The sequence below is a fragment of the Falco punctatus genome (genome assembly GCF_963210335.1).
Source record: "Falco punctatus genome assembly, chromosome: 1".
In the NCBI taxonomy this organism is placed as follows: Eukaryota; Metazoa; Chordata; class Aves; order Falconiformes; family Falconidae; genus Falco; species Falco punctatus.
In genome coordinates this window covers 101,028,897-101,052,180 of record NC_137580.1, presented here as the reverse complement: position 1 = coordinate 101,052,180, position 23,284 = coordinate 101,028,897, and the positions used below count along the sequence as shown (strand labels likewise).

The 23,284-nt window shown below is 51.5% G+C and overlaps 1 protein-coding gene across 2 annotated transcripts in view; it reads right to left on the bottom strand.

Moving 5' to 3' along the window:
- The window catches only part of FKBP6 (FKBP prolyl isomerase family member 6 (inactive)), a 31,398-nt gene continuing 8,114 nt past the window's right edge, over positions 1-23,284 (bottom strand). Inside the window, exons 7-8 of one of the 2 annotated variants that reach the window (XM_080389007.1) lie at positions 22,941-23,028; positions 1-3,464 (exon numbers count right to left, since the gene is read on the bottom strand). In XM_080389007.1, the coding sequence (XP_080245133.1) occupies positions 22,953-23,028 (76 nt within the window). In that variant the 3' untranslated portion in view covers positions 1-3,464; positions 22,941-22,952. Of the gene's footprint in view, positions 3,465-9,815; positions 23,029-23,284 lie in introns of those variants that run through there. The other variant, XM_080389006.1, reaches the window with a different exon arrangement.

Genomic DNA, 23,284 nt, shown 5'->3' with positions numbered 1-23,284 from the left:
CTCAGGGTAGAGCAGGTCCCACAGCCACCACACCGGGCCATGGGGTGACTGTCTGCCCCCCCAGCTGACCCTCAGCACCCACCCCTCTTTCCTGGCAGCCCAAGGCCAGGCAGAGGAGATGCCTTGTGGTGCTCCCAGGTGACACGCCAAGCCAGCACAGGACCCCTTTCTCCCCCAGCCCCACTGGCCCTGGCAGAGTGAAACTTCTTCCCCGGGACACCCCGTCCCGCAGTGCTGGGTCCCAGCGCAGCACCAGCACACACGGCCCCTTCTTCCCCCTCGGCCCCGTGCGCAGCTCGGCGCTGGCAGGCAGGTATGTGCCGCACAATGCGCCTCCTTGTTCGCCCCGGCCCAGGGCTGGCTTGCGGGGAATGGCAGGGAATCGCCTCCGTTTCCTGCTGGAGTTTTATTACATTCACCGTATAAATAAATAAATACAGTCCAGAGGAGAAGCGGAGAACCACGGGGGCAGCCTGGAGCCAGGCAGGACGTGGGCTGGGGCTGAGCCCCACGGCACCGGGGCTGGGAGCACCCCAGGAGGGGGTAGCGGGGTCCTGGGATGCCCCACGGTGGCTGTGCCCCCCGGGACATCCATGCTCCCTGGGTCTGAGCCAAGTCCCTTGTACCTCTCCAAGGAGCAGCTGAAATCCCAGAAAACGCCATCCGGACGGCAGCTCCACAGTGCCAGGGCTGCTGCAAGCACTCGGCGAGGTACTCGCTGTGCCAGGCACAGACCCTGGCCACCGGCACCGCTCCTCAGCGGGAAGAGAGACCTTCTCCCAGGCAATCGGGGAAGCGTGGGAGCACCCTCAAGCCCCGCCACCGCCAAGGCCAGTGCTGCACACGCTCATGGCCTGGCAGAAAGCTCCTGTGTCCCCGGCCCGCTCCTGTGCACAGCTCACGTGCTGCTCTGCCCTCTGAACGGTGCCATGGGCCAAGCACCTCTGCACTGGTTCAAGGTGGTCTGAGCTCACAGGATGGACCTCAGCAGGGACACAGCCAAAGCATCCCCTGGGAAGCAGGAACACCCCTGCAGAGCCAAGCCCAAGCCGTGTTGCCCCAGGAACACAGACGACTGGAACTTGCTGGAAGTGGTTTTAACCTACTATTGAATGGGCCAAGCTGCCCATTCGGTTGCCAAGTCAAACCGAAGTTCTCCAGTGCAACCTCAAGGCACTGTCACCCTGCTGCCTCCCTTGGGTGCCCCATAACCACAGGTGGCCTCGCGCCAGCCCCACTTGCTGGCAGTGCTGCCGGTGCTATGATCAAAGTCCTCCTCGTGCCCGCTGCGAGCTTCAGCACAGCTGTGGTAGCTGGATGCAGACACTTTCCTCCAAGCTGCACAGACTCATCAGGGTGGTTGGGGAAGAATTTCAGCACTTCCAGTGCTTTTGGGTCGGGTTGGTTTCAGCTCCTCCAGCAAGGTTTGGACCAAGAGCGGTGAGCAGGCTGGAGCAGCCCAGGCTGCTGCTCTCCCACCTTTGCAACCTCTGGTTGAGTATTTGTACCTGACACCTCACTGTCCTCCTCCCTGTTACGGGAGAAGAGTTCATCAGCGCTGGGAAACGCTGTGTTGCATTTCTTCTTCTCTTCCCAGGTTCCAAATCAGCCCATGTTCAGGTCACAGTCCTCTTTCTCATGGTTCCTACGCAAGACTGGGCCACTTCTTGCTCTTGACAAATGATCTGGTACCAGCATCCTCCTCCCTGACCTGGTTTCTCCTTGAATACTCCCTCATCTTCTCCTCTCCATGTGGAGCATGCCAGGAGACCATCGTCTCTAACCTGGCCAGAGGAGAAGCTCCAAGGGGAAGTTCTTCAGCCGTGTCTCTGTTCTGCTTAGCAGGGTGCTACCGTTGTGCATCTCAGTCTCCGCTTGTCCCTCTCTAGAGAAGAGCTGCTGTGGATGAGCTGCTGCAATAAGGCCCCGAATTAACCCAGTGCCTTACCTGTACAAGGGATGGATGAACTGGCAGAGCCAGCTTGAGGGACACTGAATTTTGATGACTTCGGGGCAAGATATTTTCTCCTCTGCTTGAGATGAACCCAGAGCCCTTGTGCCCTGCTGCCTCCTACCACCTGCGGGCTTTGGACTTCCCATCCAAACAGGAGTTTCCTGACCCATCACTCTGCTCCTCATCGTGCCTGGCCCATCAAACAGGCTCTTACACCTCTGAGTGACCAGAAAACACCACTCGCCTGCTTGGCACCCACTCGCAGCCCCACACCCCACTGCAAACACTCCACGGGGAAGTCTAGACCCAATCCCAGTGGGACCCTGGGGGAGATGGGGTTCAGGCACGGGAATCCAAACCAGCACGGGAATCCAAGACAGCAAAGAACTAAACCCAAACTGACCCAAGTGTGCTCCAGACAAGCGAGGTGCCCTCCTCCCCATCCCTTGTGGCCCCACTCGGACCAGCCAAGGACCACCCCACTCCCCAGGGCTGCCTGGACACCCTGCCCCTCCAGGGCAGCACTGGTGGGTGCAGGCAGGTGGGGAGCCCAGGGGCACGCACCCCACCGAGGAAGGACTTTGCTACTGGAGTGGCACTGGTGTGACCTACTTCTAGTTTAAAAACATCCAAATATGCAAACATTTATGAAAATACTCAAGAACACAAAGTTAAAAAAAAAAAAAAAAAAGCCACACCATGGTGAGTAAGCTGGCTGCCTCCTTTTCTTTTCCAAAAAATATTTTCACAGGATGGGTCAGTGCTGCTTTAGGTCCATCATCGTCATCACAGCATCGAGAGCTCAAGACGGCAACTTGGAATGGAAACCCTCAGGTATGTCAAACAAAAATACTATTTACCGTTCACTTACTAATCCTGTTCTCCTCTGGGGGAAAAAAACACAAAGCTCCCATGTTTATTTAGCAGAACTCAGCACTTTTGGGTTTTGCCAATAGTGCCTAAATATAGTTCATGAGAAACAAATAATCTTTCAGGGATTTCTGCTCCCCCATCTCTCCAACCACCTTTCTTTAAAGGTCAGGCAACCATGGCAAAGGCTCTCACCCCAGCTGGCAACCCCTGCCATTTGGGTGTGAGCCCTCAGCTAAGAAAAGATGTTTTTTTGATGCGTCACCAAGTCTGTGAGGTGGGTCATCCACCCCCGAGGTGCCTCCAGCAGTGCTGGGGGTGGGCTCTGCTCTGCCCCGGCCCCAGCCCGAGCCCCAGCCGGTCCCTCTCCTGCCTCTGCAAATGGTCCTGACCCTCCGGGCACGTGCTGCGCTGCTGAGGGAGATGGGGCAGGTGAAGGCTCACTCACTGTTACTGGGGAGGTCAACATCTGGAGATGACATCTGGTCCCAGAGCGGTGCCAGACCATGAGTCCCACCCTGGGTGCTGGCGGGTCTCCCCCAAGCCAGCACGAAGTGCTCCCTTCTGCCGGCCACCGTGAAGGCAGGAGAGCTGCTGCCCAGCTGGGACCACAGCTCCAGGAGGGAAGAGGCGGAGATGGCTGTGGGGACAGGGACAGGAGAGGGAAGAATGAAAGGGTTAAAGACCAGCAAGAGGAGTCCATCTACACATCTGCAGAGGATGAAACTGAGCTGCGTCTTGTCTCCTCTGATGTTCAACCTGTGCGTTCCTGCCCTCTGCCTTGTCCCGGGGCACCCCCAGTTATCTTTTCCCCCCTCTCCATCCCTAATTCTTTTGCCCTGTGCAATGGGCCAAGAACGAGGGGCAGGGAGGTGGTGATGGCAGGCGTAGCCGGCATGCCCTGTCAGCCCTCGACATTTCCAAAATCCAGGACTGGCAAACAAGCACACCTCAGGTCCGCAGCAGACCGGCCGAGGAAACACGGCAGCCCATGGCACCGCTGTGCCTGCCAGCAACGCACGCTGGCAGCGCCGAGGGCAGAAGCCAGCTGCCCTCTCGGGTGGGTTCAAGCCCTCCAGACCCAGCAGACTTCCTAGTAAAGCCAGGTTTGCTGGAAAGGCCCCAGGAGCGGCGAGGAGGTGCCCAAACAGGATTTTGGATGTCTGCACTGACAAGATGGATGGTCTCAGGTGGCAAAAGGGCTGCTGCCCCGGCTCCCCCTCGCTGAGATGCACAGCAGGGAGCTGCAGCGCAGCAGCAGACCTGGGCCCAGCCCTGTGCTCCCTGTCCTGGTGGGTCCCCCGGTGCCCCCCAAGCACCCCCAGCCCGCAGGAGCCCAGTGGGGCTACTGGTAGCCCATCCGGTGGGAGCTGGGAAGCCGAGGCAGCATCCTGCCGGCCGTGCTGCCCTGCCTCCCACCGAACTCCTGTCCCTGACCCACCCTGGGAGGGGACACTCCCCAGAGACACGGGGGTTTGGTGTGGACCACATCCATGCCCCCCCCCTCCCCCGCTGTCTGGCAGAGCACAGACCCTGCCCTGGCAGGCACGTAACGTCCCAAACACCCTGGCAAAGCAAACTCTTCCCACCAGCACCACTTGCCTCCCCTCCTGCCCTCTCTCCCCTCCTGGCCGCCACATTTTCCACCCTCACTGCACATTCTGTGGAGTAGGAAAATGTGAGGCCATGGAAAACCAAGCCAGTCCCCAGCAGGCAGGCCACCTTCCTCCTCCTCAGCCCCACCGTCTCGCTGACCACGGGTTGCCCAGCTCCCCGCACCCTGTCCCACCCCAGCTGGGCTGCCTGCTCCCCCCACGCCACAACTCACCACTGCCGGCAGCACCCCAAGCTGCAGAGCGCCGGTTCTGGAGCTCGCTGAGGGTTTCATGGAGCAGCCAGAGCTCCAAGGGTGAGAGTGCTCAAGCCTGGCGCCGCCAGCAAAGCCCCTGTGGTCTCCCCACCCCCCCTTCCCCGTGCTGCTCCGGGCCCAGGTCCTACATCTGCACATGGCTCCAGCCTTCGTGACCTCCAGGTGCGGAGCGGCGCTGCCAGCACGCAGCATCCCTGGGAGCACGAGCATCTCTGCCCTCCAGCCTCGCTGCGGGGAGCGGAGCTGGGAATTGCCCTTTCCCCGTGCTTCCCATTCCCCAGCTGGGTCAGGATCCTACTCTTAGCCTTCAAGTCCTATTTTAATGTAAATTTGGAGTCTCCTCCTGCCCAAGTCCCTCCGCAACTTTCTCTGCTACCTTCCCTGGACCCCTCCAGCCTGCCAGGTATGGTTCCTGTGTGGCTTTATGCAAGAGGATGGTCCTTACTTGGGGGGGAGGCAGGGAAGACACTGGGGTACGCTGGACACAAGGTGTGTCTGGGAATGTGGGAACAGACCAGCAAGACCCTGGAAAAACAGCTCAAGTCTGACTTGACATTTTCCCAAAAGCTGGAAAAAAGGTCCAGGAACATCAGAGATCTCCCGCTTCCCTGCCAGTGCCAGGGAGAGTGAGGGCAGCCCCACTCAGTGGTAGGGGAACAGACCCCCAGTCACTCCGGGTGCCGGGCTGGGGGGCTGCCCCACAGACCGTGGTGCAGGTTAAAGACCAGGGTACGAGCTCCCCACCACCCAAAGTGCTCTCTCCCACCATTGTCCCCCCAGCTAAGGGACTGGTCCTCAGCATCTGATTGACTCAGAGCACCATCTTGTGTGGCTTGAAGTCCTGCATGGCAGAGCCATAACGGGAACTCGGGAGGGAGGAGAGGTGCCACGGGTCCAGCACAGCATCAGCTGGGTCCAGCTCCAGCAGCACTTCTGTGACCTCTCTCCACAGCCTGACCCGAGCAAGCCACAGACCTGCTCACATCTGCAGCAGGGATGGCCACCACTCTGGAGAGGGACAAGCAGGGCTGGCTGAGGGGTTAGGGATGCTCAGTCTTGCACAAGCCGTACTCCTCCCAAGAGCATCTGTAACTGAGAGCTGCATCATCCATAGGGAGCTCCCTTGGCCGCAGTCTCTGCTCTGGATGGGGATGCCTGTGTCAGCTGTCAGACAGCGCTGGGCTCGGGGAGCCACAGCAAACAGACATACGTTTGCTGCAACAACTGCTAATTGTTCCCAGTTAGGGCCAGGTCTTGAATACTCATCAGCGCATGGCACCAGCCCTAATGTGTTTCACAGGATGGCGAGGAATGGTGGCAGCAGAGCAGGGGAAGGCGTCCCGCCGCTGGCGCCTGCCCTGCTGAGGGGGGGATTTGTATTTATGCTGCTTTTGGGGAAAAGGAAAACGTGCTCCAGGCTCCTCCAAGCTTTCGTGGCAGCTCCTTCAGGGATGGAGCAGGGATCTGGGGGTCCGGAGGGATCCCAGTACCCCTCAGCAACAGCACAAGCACCTGCCCCTTTCTGGCAGGTCCTTTCTGCCCCAGCCCAACCAGTCACCCCCCCTGCTGTGACCGGCTGCCTTTGGGCAGCCCCAAAAACTGGCAGCTCCTTCGAGCCAGGGCTGTGGGGAGGCACAAACCCAAGGGCAGCACCAGCCTGACCCAGCCAGAGGGTCTCCCCAGCCGGGCCAGGCTGAGGACACCCCAGCAAGGGCACACGGCTGCTTGCTGCTGACCCATGCCTCTGCGTGGCTCAGGGGCTGCAGCCATGCAAAACCACCCAAATGTGTCAAACAACTACAGAAAGAGCTTGCCCGGCTCTGGATGCCTTCGAGCTCAGGCAAGAGGGAAGCAGAGCTGTTTCCCCAGGACCACAGAGCCCAAGCCATGCTGGATGCTCTGTGTGTGATACCATCCCTAGCAGCAGCTCTCTGCTCCTGCAGCCCACAGGGTTTTTTCCAAACCTGGAAGTAAAACCAGATGGATTTTGCAAAGCCCAGAAGAGCAGCAGCACAGCGAGATGGCAACACAGGCGGGTCCAGCTACATGCGATGCCCCAAAACCCACCCAACAGAGAACAAGCTCCTGAAACCTTTGCAGGTGCTGGAAACACCTTCACCACCAAACACCGGCGTGAGCCAAGCAGCCAGTGCAGTGCACACGGGCTCCCTGAGGCCTGCCCTAACTCTGCTGGACTGGTTTGTATCTGGAAACACCAGCCCAGGGTGCCAGGAGCCCCTGGGGAGGCTCTGCTCTGCCAGAGGGGGGAAGGTGAGCATACCCCCAGCTGCCCCATGAGCAATGGATGACTCCTCCATCACCTGCAGTGCTGGGCACCGCTGGGCTGCTGCAGCCAGCGCCGCCAGCACACTGGGGAAGAAAGGAATTTCTGTGTAAATCCCATTTACCGTCGGGTTTCCAACTTCCCCTCCAGCAGACAATCCCGGCCCTCAGCGCTGCACTGCATGAAGGGGTTGTTTAATATATTTTTGGAAGAAGGGGGGGTGGGGAACGAACCTCTCTGAAAAGAGCCTCTTTCAGCTAATAATGAAGTGAATATTATATTAAGAGTGAAAACATATTCAGGGTAACTTACAGAGGGAGACAGAAAACCTTTTCATAACACCCTGGCCACAAACACAACTGCCAATTAAACTGGCTTCGTTCGCCGGTCCGTGCCAACACAAACGAGGGGGCAGGGAGCAGAGCACGCCGCAGCCGGCGCGTTCAGTGCCCGGTCGGGCTCGGCTGCAGCTGGCGGCACCGAGGGGTTTCTGCTCTGCTGGCTTTCAGAGCCAGCCATCGAAATGAAAAGACGCAAGTCCCCTGTCCCCATCCCAGGCTGTCCCTGCACAGGGCCAGTGGGTGCCTGGCAGAGGCGATGGGCTCCAGCACCACAGGGGTGCTTGGTCCCTGCCTGCAGTGACTTGGTGTCCTTTGGTCTGCACCAGGGCACTGCCACCCACAGAGGGGATGTGGTAGGCGGCAGGAGCCCCCAAGCACCTGGCCAAGGGATCAGCAGGATCGCTCCTGGAGGGTGCTGAGCCACCCACCCAGGCTGAGCTGATGGGACCAGCCCAGGCTCGGCTGCCCCACATGTCACATGAAGGCTTAGAGGGGCAGACGCTGCATCTCCCACCCCAACACCCAGTGCCAAGGGGAAGAGACCTGTGAGCAGCCCCCAGGGCTGAGCTCAGACCCTACAGGAGGTGCCAAACCCTGGAGCATCCCGCCGAGGGGGTCCCACATGCCCTGGACACCTCCTGCCCACACCCCCACCCCCTCACCCCTTTAGCTCTGCCCTCCCACACGCTTTGGTTACCCACCAGCAATCTCAGCCTACCCTCGCCCCCGGCAGAGCGCAGCCCACAACATGGGGGCATCAAGACCCATCAACGCTCTCCAGGGTTTCTGCATCAGCTGCCACCATCGGGCACAGGCACCAAGTGGGGTCTTGTTGCCCTCATCATGTCCCTTGGGGGCTCACCAGCATGTGGGGCTGGGGGGCCAACAAGCTGGGAGACCTGACCCCCAGGTGACACACCGGGGTTATGATTCACACTTGACATAGATAAACCTATGTCTTGCAGCCCAAAGAACTGAATCGATGGGTTGAGGGTATACATCATGCCAGGTTTTGGTTAAACACCCATGCCAGGAAAACATCATATGATATCAGATTATATTTTAATTTAGCAAACGCTCGGCAAAGCTCAGGAGCTGCAAGTTGACATTTGATAAACTCAAACTGGAAATACAAGACCACTTCTGAGCTGTAACCAACCTTTGGAACAGTTTCTCCAGGGAACACACTGAAGATGTTTATCAAATTATTTAAGGGGGTGGGGTGGGGAAGAAGAAGCATTTTGGCCAAAAATAAAAATTCCAGTAGCAAACTTCTCAAAGGCCTGCATTTTTTTGATTAACAATCAGAAAGCATGATTCTCTGTACAGATTTTTCTGTCTGTTTTGCTCAAGGACTTGCATTTCTGCTTTAATGCCAAGTCAAGATCCAAACACATCTTTGGTTTTGCCCAGAGGCTGAAAGTTTGTATTTCTCCCTTTAATATATATCAAAAAACCCAAACCAAAACAAAATCAGGAAAGTAATTTTTGGCCATTATTTGGTAAAGAAAAATGGAAATATGCACTTCAGCAAAGTCTAGTTAACCATGGGAAGTCTCTCATAGAGCAGTAAACTGGCCACCGACCTGGAGACAGGCTCTAGGTCAAATACAAGTCACCAGCCTGGGCTGGGTGACAGCTCAGGGCAGGGTGGCCGTGGCTCCCGCAGCGGGCACTGCTGGCAACGGGCAGCTGACCACAGGAGCAGACCTTTCAGAGACTCACAGGGCTCCTTGCCGTGCCACAGCAAGCCACCTCACTGACATTCGTTTGTACACTTTGGATTTCCACAATGACTTTCGTCCCCGCCGTTTGGGGAGCAGACGGTCCTGCCTTTGCAAGGTCGTTGATGGGCACAGATGCGCCAAGTGTCCGTGTGCAGATCCAGCCGCCCGTGCTCGCTCCACCCAGGCACCCAAAGGCTGCCCAAGAAACGCCAGCGCGCCCTGCGTCAGAGCCGAGGCCGAGGAAGCTCCAGGAAAGGCACGGCTGTCTCCTGCTGGAAAACTCGGCCATGTTTATGTCTCCAGCCCCATCTTAACCCCAACAGCCAGGAAGCACAAAGTTCTCCATGTCTTGTAGGGAAGAGGCATCAGCTCCCAAGCGAAGTTACGGAACAATCTGTACAGCAAAACACCGATACCAGACTTAAGGCCCATGAGAAAGAACCCCCTGAACCACTTTCCTTTGGCAAGGCATTCCGAGGCAGGCATTGCCATCTAGTGTCGACACAGCTAACGGGACTCGGCAAGACCCCCCCTCCCCTCGCCCTGAACGGGGGACACTTAATACCTGCCTGGAAAAGGGCAACGGCGAGCAGGGCAGGCTGCCTGCAGCAGGACAGCGGGCAGCCCTGGCCACAGTGGCTGTGGAAGTCCGAGCCCAAGAAGCCAGCTGCTGGACGAGCGGGAGCCAGGCTGGTGATCTTTTAATCGGACCGAGTGATCCCGGTTACCGGCCCAGCTCACTTAAAAGTCTCACCGACAGCCTAAGTCTCACCGACAGCCTTCCACGCAATGCTTCTTTCCAGGGGCGCGTTACCAATGCATGCTATTCATCAGGACAAAGCATCACAGCGTATGATTAAGAGAATTAGTATCATGTGACTCCATTTTTTTTTTTTTTCTGATCATCAGGAAGGCTCTTGAGTCTTCTGGAAAAAAAACCTGATCAGAGGATTCTTCTTATGGGACAGATGACAAACCCCAAACCCTGCACTCTTTGGGTCTCTCTTAAAGCTAAGCAGCACAGCAGGATCTGATGTCCTCTCAGAGATCATCCTTCCTCCAAAAGCAGACAGGAGCAGAACAAGTAGACAAGCGGTAGGGTCCAGAATCGTGCTTGCTAGGTGCTGCCAACCCAAAGCTTTCCTAACACCCCCACACCCTTGGCCCCAGCCCTTTGGGACTTCCTACCAAGAGGGCATTTTATTTTAAGACACTGTCAGAGCGTAGCAGTAAGGAATCCAAAAGCCAGAAAGATGCTGGCAGAACAAGAACGCTTCAGACATTTCTCTCCTGGCAATTGGCTGCCTTGGATTGCACAGTGACCAAAGGCAACCCTCCCTGCCCGGCAAGACAACAACAAGGCACTGAATCATGTTTAGAAGACATTAACCATCCTAGTCAAACACAGACAGGACAAATACCATGAAAACATAATTTGATGTTACCAGGTCCCTCCTCCTCCACGGCTTCTTGCTAGTTTTGCATTTATCTGCCACCGTGTCACCAAGAAGCATTTGATTTTGCATTAAATCTCAGCCACGCCACAAAGGTACACGTTCAGAGACATGTGGGGAACACACAGCAGATTCTGTTCCAAGAGGAAGCCACCTTGATCAAAGCTAGGGGAGTCAGCAATGTTTGTAAGGGATTAAGTTGATATTCCCAAGTAATTTGAAATTTAGTATCAACATTCACAGGCACATACAGCCAAAACAAAGAGCACAACATGCTGTTACCCAAGAAAGGAGCTAGCTACACAGCAACAAACCAGACCCTATTTCCAAATTCCAGCTCCTTACACTGAAAGGGAGATATTAATCACTTCTGCACAATAAGTTGGCACAAGTCCTGCAAGAGTTAGTTCTCAGGTTGGTTTATTTTTCTCAGAACAAAAATATCAAACCATTTTTTAAAGAATAACCCATATAAACAATACAAAACTTCATGGCATTCCTACTCCCATTTACAGATTCCCTAAAAGCAGCCCAGAACCTGCAAGATGTAGGAAGTCAGGAAAGAGTTTTCTTCAAAGAGTATGCCGGGGAGAGGGAACACCTTCCTCTCTCCTACAGCAGGACTTGGTTTGTCTGGAAACAGCCTCAGAATACAGTAAACAAAACCAACTTCAGGAAAATCAGGTTGCATACAGACACAGAACCTCCACTTCACACTCCCAAAACAAGAGAGCACTCTTGCCCCTTTTCCCAAACCACAGATGCGATGGCAAGATCTCCAGTGTGCCCAGAGGTAGGTCTCCTTTCTGCTCATGAACTGCTCTGTTCATGTGCTGGCAAGGTCCTAGGATAACAAAATACCACTGTCAGCGTCCCACAGGGATCACCTGTACATATTATTCCATTTTAGCATTAAACAGTTAATCATTCCTAGCACACACCTACAGTGGCCCTGAAAGAAACACCCAGATGTTTGCGGATTAGCACAAGTGGAACAGATGCAGTGAAATCCCCACAAAATTAATTGAATTTCCTCACATAGGACTTGGAGGAAAGCGACTATTAAGCGACAAACTCAAAACTAGCAAGTCCACCTCAGAGAAACCCTGAGAACACCCTTCAGGCCACCTCCCATCCTGTACAGGGTCATCCGTGCTACCCATCACTTGTGCTTTTCCAGTCTGTTCTGGGAAACCTCGTGCCTGGATACTTACCCTTGGCCTTTGGGAGACAGTCCTGTATCTCCTAGAAGACTCACCGTTCTCCTCACCTGACATTCCTATTGCTTCTCACCGTATTCACCCACTCCCACCCTCCCCCCTTGCCCACAGGCTGTTTGCAGGGCAGGACCACCGGCGGCCTGGCCACACCGCTGTGGCGCTGGCAATACATCACAAAGTACTCCCAGCGCCTTATTCTTTGTCGGTTCCCCCTGCCCCATCGCCCTTCACTTGCAGTTGGGTCCTCACCAGACTTGCAGCCCTGGCACACACCGAGGTGGCAGATTCCGTACCAGCAAAGCCTCTTTCATCTGCGGCCCGCACCCCATCCCTCCCCCTCTTGAGGGTCATGAGAGCTTCACTAGAAGGAAACTGGTACCTAGGCACAGGGTGGGTTTTCTCTGGATATAAACCAGAACTGTTTCTGAGTTGTATTGTTCCTCCCACGCCCAGACCCCGTGTTTCAAAGGGGAACCCCCTGGGTCACTGATCAGGACTTTGATCACCTGCGCCACCTCTACATGGCCACACTGACCTCGATGCCAAAAGCTGGCCTGCCCCTTCAGTGCCTCTCCCAACCACCCTTCCCTCCGCCCCTCCACCCACACACAGAACCAGCACCTTCTCCTCCCAGCCCTCCCGAGCTGTGTCAGTTGGTTTTCAAGTGCTGGTCTAATGCTGCAAGATCTGCAGTGGAGCTGTGGTACATGCAACTGTGATGTGGGGATCTCTCTTGTCCCCAAAGCCATTAAGCACGTGGGACAGAACGCACTCGGCACACACATTCACGCTGCTTTCTGATATGCCCATCACCATATTCCAACACCCTGCTGCTCATGAAGTTGCTGCAGCTGGCATCTCTGAGATACTCATGGGGGAATACTGATACAGAGGGTATTTCCCTGATTTGTCAGAGTGCAGATGGTACCGAAACACTGCTGAAAAGTCAGCCTCATCCCTCCGTCACCCATAGGATGACTAGCAGGGAGAGGGAAAAAAAACAAACCCCAGAAAAATCCTTGGAAGCCTTTCCACAAGATAACCCATTATCTGTCTCTTACAGAAGTTCTGAGGATCAAAGGAGGTACATTCAAAAGATGCCCTATCTTCTCTCAGCTCAAGAATACCAGGAACCCAAACCAATCTCTGATACTCTTTCCGCAGCGATAGCTACTACAGCTAGCTCAGCTGGCTCAGCTGCAGTGGCGATCTCTGCAAATGTAAATCAAATTACTAGCAGCAAAAGGGGGAAGCCTGCTCCTTAGAGGGTATTGGCTTACAGACTGCTAACCAGAAAGCAAAAAAAAAAAAATATCAGTAATTGTGAGGAAAGCAGATGCTTTACAGACTAAAGGATGAGATGATGAAGCATCACATGATGCTCAAAATCCACACCTCATTCATTATATATCCTTGAAAGGCACCACAGGATCACAGGATAATTAGGGCCGCAAGGAACATCAGTAGGTTTCTAGTCCAACCTCCTGCTCAGAACAGGGTTAGCTGTGAGGTCGACCAGATTACTCATCTTCCTCCAATGACCCTGAAGAAGCCAGGTTTTAGTTGGTCTGTATGCTCAGAGCCACACAAAACCCGTGACTCAAATGCCACCCGGCCAGAAAACTATGAGTCTGAACCAGAACAATGTGCCTCTCTCAGGGGCTGCCCCCACTTTAAAGTTTGGGATAATAAAAGCACAAAACAGTCAAGCAACTTTCAAGATTGCCAGAAACACACAACTGAAGACTTCTAGGCTAGTACAAACTAGGAGTCATGGTAACAAGTCAGTGCAGTCACTGTCCTGGTCATCCAGACTCATGAAATCCCGTGTTACAGCCTCATTCAACAGGCCACCTTTTATTGCCAAACCTTCCAAAAGCGGGGGTTAACAAGGTTCATTGTAACACAAGATATTCACAGTCAGCTTCAGTCGGGCAGCGCTTTCCAGTGTCTCCCCTGACCAGGAGAGAGGGGAGATGAAGTTTCTAAAGAAGGAAAACTACTGGAGGACACTTCAGATGATCTCTTCTCTTTGAAAATTAATCAGAGATAGAAATGTTAAAATCATTTCCCCAGTTCACAGCATAAATTTCTAGCAACTAAGACAAGGAAAGAAAGGTTTCAACAGTGGAAAAAAAATCATTATCCTTGATGTGCTACAGTGTTCTACATGTTACTAGAGAAAAGCATCTTTGCTCCTGCTAAAATGCAACCGACTTCCACTCTGCTACTTGTCAGTCTAATATTATCCTCACACAGCACTTCCTTTTACGTGTCGCTGATAGGCATACTTAAAAGATAATCACAAGATGTCTCCACCGGCTGTTAGTTGTGGTTTGGGGTGTCTAGCTGGGCATGAAACCTACAGCTACGGAGACTTCTTGTGCACCATAAAAACAAAGGATCAAACTGTGAGTCTTCTAGTTTCATGGCTGCTATTTGAAGTAATAAAGTCTTTACATGGAGCTAATTAAAAAAATATTCAAACTGAAACCCTAAAGCCATTTCAAGGCGTGTTTGATCAGTTCATCTCTTTCATTTCCACCTAATGGCTACACAATCAAAAGAGAAGGGGGGGGGGGGAACACACAGCCCTGAAGACGCAGAGAGTTGGATCGCATTCAAAGCGTTTGCTGCTCCTGCACGTAGAACAGCGCGCTCCAACCAGAACTTGCTCCAGTATTTGCTTCCTTCACTTAACAGCAGGTTGGCAGCTACTCAGCCACAAAAACCAGCTAGGCACACGCTCGCTTTGAAGTTCAGACAGAAGTCTGTTGGTACCAGCTCTTTTAATTCATGCTTCAGAAAGACAAGGCAGTCGATCATCAATTTACAGTAAGCAACATGCCAGGTCACAGGTCATTTATAATCACAGTCACCTTTACTCTGCATTAAAGCCATAATTAACAGTTAATGTTTAACTAAGGCTTTAAAATTTGTTTAAGCTTCTTTCTTGCATAAAGAACTGTTGCTGCCTTTTCCCCAGCTCCCCCTTTCCTGCCTCTATCCCTTGCAGGGCTTCAGGGAAGTCCCATATAGGCACCAAACACAACAGATAAAATTTTTGTCAAAGCACAAGGAAACTGGAAAGTAAGAAGCCTGTACTTGAAGCGTAGCTCCTGCAAGTTCTGCCCTCATTACACCCATGCTTTGAAGTGGCAGCTCCAACAGTGCAGCACTCAGATAACCCTCAGTAAGAGGAGCAGTGCTCAAGAGAGCCGAGTTCATCAAGTCACCAGCTTCACGGAGGGCAGCCTGGAAGGCTGGCCTGGCTTTTACAGCTCAGAGAAGTGCCTTTAAAGGACGTTCCGTGAAACGCAGCCTCCACATGTCTGTTACGGGAGGCAGAATGCCTTCTTTTCAACACTTCTGATCCAAGCTAAATAGGATTCTCACTGACCATGGAGAAGAAAGGAAGGGAAGTTTTGATTTGGTAGTCAGAAGGACACAGCACATTGTACACCATGGTTCCTCATAAGCGTGCTGGAAAAGTAGATGTTATGTGCACACATTTGGAGGAGAGATCAGCAAAGGAGCTAAAACCTTGAAGGGCAATTGCCCAAGAAGTGCTCTTCACTCAAACTCTGTCAAGTTCCAAAGGAAGAGCCACTCTGGAATATCAGCCTGGAGAAAAACCATTACCGGGAAGTGAACAAGCTCCTTCTGAAACGCACCATGTGGACCTCCTGAGAGCTTACTGACAGGCTGCAGCTCTCCTGAACGGCACTAAGAAAGTCCAGTGACAGCTAGGGTGCTATCAGCTAGCTGATAACGAGATGTACTGGGCAATCCACCCTCATACAAGGAGAAGAATCAGCTATTTACAACGCCAGGCTATCATGGTTTTATCTGGACAATTATTAGAGGGAACATAACACATCACCATCCCAGAGAGCCTTTCTCTGAGCATGCACCATGCCTTCAGAAAATTACCTAATTAGGGTACCACTTATCTGCTACCTACGGAGGTGACTCTGCAGTCAGCCATACCCTCGTTCTCTCTCCAACACATTGTCTGGGGATGTTCAGCAATTTGTGCTTCAAGTGGACTCACTTTTATGGCCAGGATGGCTGTGAAGCCCATCTTCAGGCCACGGCAGCACATAAGCACACAGACAGTCACCAGACTCCCCATGTCTAAAGGACTGAGCAGGCTCCAACTACCCCATCACAGCTGCACCAGACGTCCAGATTCCCAGATGAAGGTGCAATAAGCAGATGTGCTACTCCTCATTTACATAACCACACTATAGCAACTTCCATTGCCATCTGAAGATCTGTACTTATGCGGGTTTTTTTTTTTGCAAGTCAATTTGTCATGATCCTCAGCTCTGCAAAGGATCCACAGCGAGTTTCAAGCACTGCCTGTATGCTAGACAGCTCAGTGGCAGGATGAATTCTCCAGAGATCTTTAACAAGTCTCAACACCAAAGACCCTGAATGCTGATGACATGCACCACCGTCCTGAACCTGAGGTGATGGAAGAAGGATCTGTCAAGTCTGCTCAGATCTATGATAGGGCAAGGATACCTAAAACAAAAAGGAAAAACAGAAAGCAGAGCTCTTTCCCAAGCATTTCTAAAAAAAGTGCCTTAAAACAGTATCCAGACAAAGCAACAAAACAACTTGTCCAGAAAGCAAGAGGTCTCACAAGAGGGACAATTATGGGAAGGCGAAAGAAGGGATGAACTCTTCAACACACACTTCTGACTCAAAGGACTTCATCCAGCAAGTCTGGGCTGAAACTGATCCTTAGCGCAGCTCCCAGTCCTTCAAGAGCTCAGATAACTTTCATGTCCATAATGCTCAGCATTCTGGCAAATCAACAGGTCCCTGAAAGCAGGGTGGGTAGTGGGAGACACACATGAAGGTCATGTCTACCCTTACTGGAAATAACTCTGCAGTTCTGCAAACCAACTCACAGCAGTGCCAAAACACTCCCTGCATCTTAAGCAAAAAGCCTTTCTGAAAGCAACATTCCCCAAATCTGAAGACCTCATTAGTGCCTCTTGCTCCTGACAACCATACATGTTGTCTTTTTGCAAAGTGCTGTTGCCACGCTGTAGACACAGCAATCAATGCCCTGGCGCTGTTCAAGCAGTGATGCAGCCCCCTACCCCCTGTCAGCTGCTCTGTGTCGCTGCTGATGCAAAGGACACTGCATTAGGGGGCTGCACTTGGTCAATAATGCTCGGCAGCTCACAAGCACAAGAGTATTTCCCAAAACCACAACGAACACTTTTAAGGCCATTAGCACTTATTTAAACTCAGCTGCCTGTATCATCACAGCTACTACAATGCCCAGTTAAGAGCATTTTAAACTCTTCCAAAGTTTGTCAGTGTTTCACCTCTCACCCTGCTGGAGCAAAAAGCTGGCAGGTCTCAAGACCTTGATCAGTACCCTCTCGTAATCAGGACAGCATCTCACCTGAAGCCTAGGGTATCAGGTCATTAAAAGTTTGCAGTTTCATTTGAAAAAAATGGAGACTGTGGAATAACAACAACAACAAAACAACATGGAAGCCCACTTCCCCATGCCCACGCCCCCCATCCCCCCCTCCAAAAAAAAAAAAAAAAAAAAAAAAAAAAAAATCAGCCACCAGGGCATGTTCGCACCACCATCATCTTGTTCCTTTTTTTCTTCCCAACTGTATGTTGAAGTTACCTTCTGCTGTGCTCCAGCTCTCCTCTGCTGTGCATGCTGCTACAGGCTCCGACGCCTCATCCCAGCAGCAGAGCCTTCAGCGCAGTGCCATGCTGAAGCAGTGAGACATGGGGACACCCACATTCAGTGACACTGACCCCGGTGTCAGTAGGACACATGGGTACACCAGCCAGGCCACACCTGGCCCACACACAGCGATTTACAGCATTAAGCATGTTGGCTCAGGACCAGACGTCACTGAAGTAAGCAAGCAGTGAAAAGCATCCTTTGCTCTTTAGAGGTGGCAATGTCCTTCAAGCCCAAGAGGATACATGATTCTTCATATAGGTATGGTTGCAGCTCTGAATAGCCAACATTCCTTCGAGGAACCCAACTAGAAGAGCAAGTATACAACAGCAAATATGGAAAAGGGCCCTTTGTATGCTGTGTAAAGCACGATCTTTTAAAATCCCAAGATTTAAGACTAAGAGAAATAGATAGGATAAGCACATTTTTTCTGCTAGCTCAGAGAGAAAGCCTGGAGCACCCCAGATCAGCAGGACTGGTGGCCAGGCATGCCAGTTCTGCCTGGGTTGGCAAGAAGCCAGGGAGAGCTTCTTACCACTGTCTGTAATGCCACAAGGACCAGGAGCAGCACTGGGGACTTGTGTGCCTCAGCTACCAGCACAACTAAGCTATAGCCTTATCCCAGGCGTATCAGTGACAGGCACCTTGGTGACAGTCACTTGCAACAGGCTCCCATCCACAAATCAGTTTGGTCACTACCTACTTGGGTGCAGGTTTATGCAATTTGCCTTTTTACCCATCAAGGTAACAAAACATTTTTACTTACACTTCATATAGCTTATCACAACGGACACACAAGGGATGGAAAAAGAAGCCTTAACAAGTGATACTTCAGAGAAAACCTTAAAATAACTGTGCATCTCCTTGCTGCTAGAAGTGAAAGCCAGTAACTCTGAATGCTCTGCAAAACTAAAACGTTCTTCATAAAGAAATTCAGATCTTGCACATAGACCATTCTCTTTAAACTCTACCTGCATGATAAACCAAGTACTATCATGGGAATGAAAAGAGCCCAGCATCTTTTTCACTCTCTACTGATTTCTAACAGCAGCGTATTTTGTCTTCCAGCTGCTGGCAAAAGCTCTGAGAAATAAAAGCCCACACAGGGCTATTCACTAGGGGCTCATCCTGTCCTTTCCAGGGCAAGTGTGCTGAGTGGCCTCAGGCAAGCAGACAGGAGCTTGAGGAGAAACACAGCCAGGAACCCACTCCTACCTCGCCAGGGAGCTTCATGCTTGAGGACATAAAGGGGAACCCCAGGCTTTAGGCACTTAGGGCATCTCAGAGAGGATGGCCCTGGGCTGGGCCACAGGGCAGTCCTCGAGGCTGGAGAACCATCACTTCACCAGCGCCTCAGAGGACGGGCACGGAGGGGCACTGCGATACCGCATGGGTCTCCCTCCTTTTCATTTCACACCATCTTTGCACTTCTAATCCCCGGCCAGACCTCCCGGTCTGAGCAAAGCCACTCCCAGTGCGTTCAAACCAGGGACCCATGTCCAGTACACCTGACCAGGAAGCACGCGTGGCACAGCACCCCTAAGCACAGGTGGTGCAGTCATTTCTCCACTGACAGTTTCTAGAAGAGACAAGAACCCACAAATCTTCTAGAGAGGTATTGCAGCTACTACTGCAGGCAGGAACCGCAGAACTCTGAAAAAAATAAAGGTGCTCAAAGAGGAGAGAGCTGGAGGGAAAACAAAAAAACCCAACCCACCCAACCACCTTATTAAAGCTTTTCTCCTTCCTTTGCTTAGCAAGGAGAATTCTTAATTAACTCATCCTTCAAGCCTTCCCACTCGCTCCAGCAGTGCTCAGCATAAAGCAGACATTTAACAATTTCCTTCGCAGTACAGGACATCTCAGAGGTACAATAATTTGCATATTCTAAAGGAGAAGTGAAATTGCCAGTTCTCTGTTGTTCAGCTTTACGCAGTGGGTAGGGATAGTATCAGCAGGAGGCACATTTTAGATCTCCTCAGTAATAAGGGAGAGCAGGAGGGGAAGGAGCAAGTTGCTGTTTACACAAAATCTGGAGCCTTCCCAAGGCAGGAGTTTTGACTGTTTTGTGCACATACTTCTCAGTTTATTTGCAAGTCTCTTTCAGCTTATTAGGTCAGTTTAACTGGCAACTGCTGTTGATTTTAAGCCCAGTTATAATCACTTCTACCTGGTGACAAAGCCCCAGCTCTGCAGCCAATTCTCACCAATTAATGGCTTCAGAATTGCTAGACCCCGCTATTTGTAGCAATCTCAAGTTTGACCTCAGAGTCATAGTTTCCTGCCATAATTTCAGCATTGTTTGTTTTCACTGGAACACTTCTCTGTGTGCTCTCAACTATAAGACCACTTCTCCTGTGTATTGAACTGAGATACACATTAGAGCCAAGCTTTCAACTTTGGCCCATCTATAATAAAAAAAAAATAAACTAAAAAACCCCTCAGAGACATCTTTCTGGGATGAAACTATCACCAAGGACCCTCTACTAGAATCCAGACATTTCTAGGGAACTTGTCCCCGCTCTTCATGATTAAGATCTTTTTCATGAAGGACCACAGCAATATAACGATAAGAAATTCCATTTATTTATTTTTTTTATCTGCTGGGTCTTTCCAACAAGAAAGAGCAAAAAGCTCCAATAAGCCAGTGGTCCTCAGCCCATCCATCCTGAAATTTAGGGGACACCGAGGACTACTTTCAGCTACGTACATCCCAGGTAACCTGGCTCAACACATCCACACCACACAGAGCATACAGAGGCAGGCAAATAACCCAAATTCAAATAGGGGCAAGCATGAGACCCAAGCCACTGCATTTGCAAAGAACTGCAGCAGGATGGATTTAAGAAAGTTTTTGTGCTTCTGTTTCTCCCTCTTGAGTATTTCTGAATTCCTCCGGGAAGCATCACAAGTGGCCTTGCATTTCACCAAGGAGATTTATTCTGACCTGAAACTCCATTAAAAAAGGAAGAAAGTGTGTTCCAAGCAAGACAACCTTTGTGGCAACTAGAGGGACTGGACTTGACAGTGAGAGGGATTCAGAAATAGCAAGCAGAATGGAGATACTCAAGTGTGTCTGTGTTTGAGTGTCATTACACAAAACACAGAACATGGCCCTGGCCTATGCAAGTACAGAGAAATGAAGCATTTCACCCTGTAACAAAGCAGCTGCTGCAGAACTCACCAAAAGGTACAGCAAACCCACCTGGGAAGCTCTGAAGCAGGGGGATGGATGCAGCAGTGTTTCAGGAAGGAGAAAATGCCACAACTACAGCTCCAAGTCATTTAGCTCATAAACTGGACAACAGGTCAGGTCAGTGCCTAACAAGCACCTGCCAGCTAGTATATAGGCAAGTCTTCCATAACTGTTGTGGTGCCACTGGATCGTTAAACATGAGCTACAGGCAGCACTCACAGGCCACCTACTCACTCGGTGCCTGAGACAGAAAGGATGAAGCAGGCCTGCCAGACTGACCGAGCACAGTTTGTGCCCTCAACTGAACTTGTGCAAAGCTGTCAGAAAACACCAAAGAATGTTCTGCCTCAAGTCTGACTAAGTAGCAGTGCCTCTGACAGCTGGAACTGCTTTGCTCCTCTCTGAATATGTAATGAAGTTTAAGCACAATGCAGCAGCAAACCAACCTCCAGCTAGCACAAGGCCCTGCCCTGCAAGAGCCTCCTCCAGCAAGGGGTTTTTCATGCCATGAATTAACAGTAGATTCTTGTGTAGGTCTCAGTGATTTATGTTTGTCTGGAAGACTTAGTTTATTTTTAATACTGTAACTAAAATCAACTTCAAAGAAGGTTAGAAATCTTTTTGAGTGACAGCTGTTAATCAGCTGTGTAAGGCAGGAGAACTCCAGGAAAGCACTGTACACATGTATCGGTAGGAATCGGTGGAGAAGCTCTGGCTGACAGTTCAGCTCAATCTTTAAGCTTGCCTCCAGCAGAGATTTCTTTTTCCCTTCCCCTTGGCACTTTTCAGCCTCCACTAACTGAAGACACTGTTTTACTGACATCGCTATGTGCCATTACACCAACTGCATGGAAATCGGCATCTTTGCAAGTTGCTTTTTGGGAAACAAGAGGCTGCAGAACCCTACCAGGGGAGCAGTGGTTTGGTGACCCACCGCATTCAGAGTTCCCACCGCAAAGCAGGGCTGCACAGACCGACACAAGAAGCTGCCCAGGTCAGGCACCGCTACGTGCTACCATGAGACACGAGACCCAAGTCCTACAGGCTTTCAAACTGCAAGTCTCTGAAATGCAACAAGTGGAGAATCACAGCCTCCTTGCCAAGTCCTGGCTCACAGATTTCCTGCACACACTTGTCTGCCTTAATCCCCTTCTGCAGCTACTGGCCTGGGGGTAGGTACCTGCTAACAGACGTGATCAGTCCCATCCTGAACCCAGGGCAGAAGAATTTAACTCTGAGGCAGTTTAACAACACGCCCAGCTCAGACCTCAGAGAGGGGTGCAGACTACAGCCGGGAGGCATGGCCAGCCAGACGAGGGTTGCGTTGCTTTAGGAAGCTGCCGGTTCAGTCAAACCTCTTCTTCAAATACTACCTTAGCTTCCTAACACGCTCAGACAAAAGATCTTAAAATACCAGACCTGCACCCTGCACTCACACTGCTGCTGGAAAGGCTGCCAATATGCATTTTCTACAAGCAGAAGAGGTATTGCATGAGAGAGAATGGCAGCACACTGACGGCCCCGAGCTGGTGATGCTTTCTGACAGAAGGCTGCTGTCATTTCCGCAACTCTTTCCCCAGGGTTTACCCTGAGGCAAGAGACCAGTGAAGATTTCCACTCCCCCTTACACTCCCTCCCCCGTGCCCCCCCCCCCCGCCCCGCCCCAAAGGTTTTGACAAAAAAAGAAATGATCAAAGAGCCTTTGTGCATTTATAAACCCATCAATTTTGCTAGAAGATTTAAGGCTTTAAAGAGTCCAAAACATCTATTTGAAATTTTCTATACAAACAGATTTTTTAATATAAAAAAAAAAAACCAGAAATAAAATATTTAGATTTTTCTGAAGCGAGGCATTCCAACAGCTCCAGACAGCAGCACTGGAGGGGAAGAGGAGAAGGAAATCCAATTCTTAAAGTTTGACAGGAACAATGTTTTTTGTTTGTTTCTTTTAATTGGCAGAGGAACAAGACTACACAGCTATTTCTCCCCCTCGTTCTGACAAGGAATAGCTGGGATGAGCAGCACAGGAAACAACAAAACCAAACTTACTCAAGCACTGCCAGTTTCAGGTTCGTGTCCCACACCAGCTTGCCTCGCAGGAAGGATTCCCCAAGCTGATCATGTAGCCACATTTCACCCCACCATCCTGCCCCTTCTCCTCCACACTCCCATTACCCTTACATTTTGCCTCCAAAATCCTCTCACGCACAAGAGAAGCAGGCTCCCCACCTGAAAACAGTTCAGACAAGACAGAGGTTTTGTGAAACCTCAGCCTATTTCACAACTTGATTACCTTTATTTCCAGTCAGTCAGAAGAACTGAGAGGAGTGAACATTCGGCGGCACATTTGTTTCTCCTTGTCCATGTAGTTCTTGTAGCAGCTGAAAAGTAGAGCACAGCATGGCATCACAGGCTGCAGACTGCCCACCCAACCATCCATGCCACGACCAGAAAACATGTATTATTTTTTCTATACAAACAAATTAACCTAATGTAAGAGTGTTCTGGTAGCAAAGACGCAGCTCCTCCAAGCCCTTCTCTCTACCATGTCAGGAAAGGAGAGCTGGAAACACTGTGCCTCACCTCCACACCTTGGGTCTCTGCTTTGCTGGTTACTATTAGCTAAGTAGATCATTT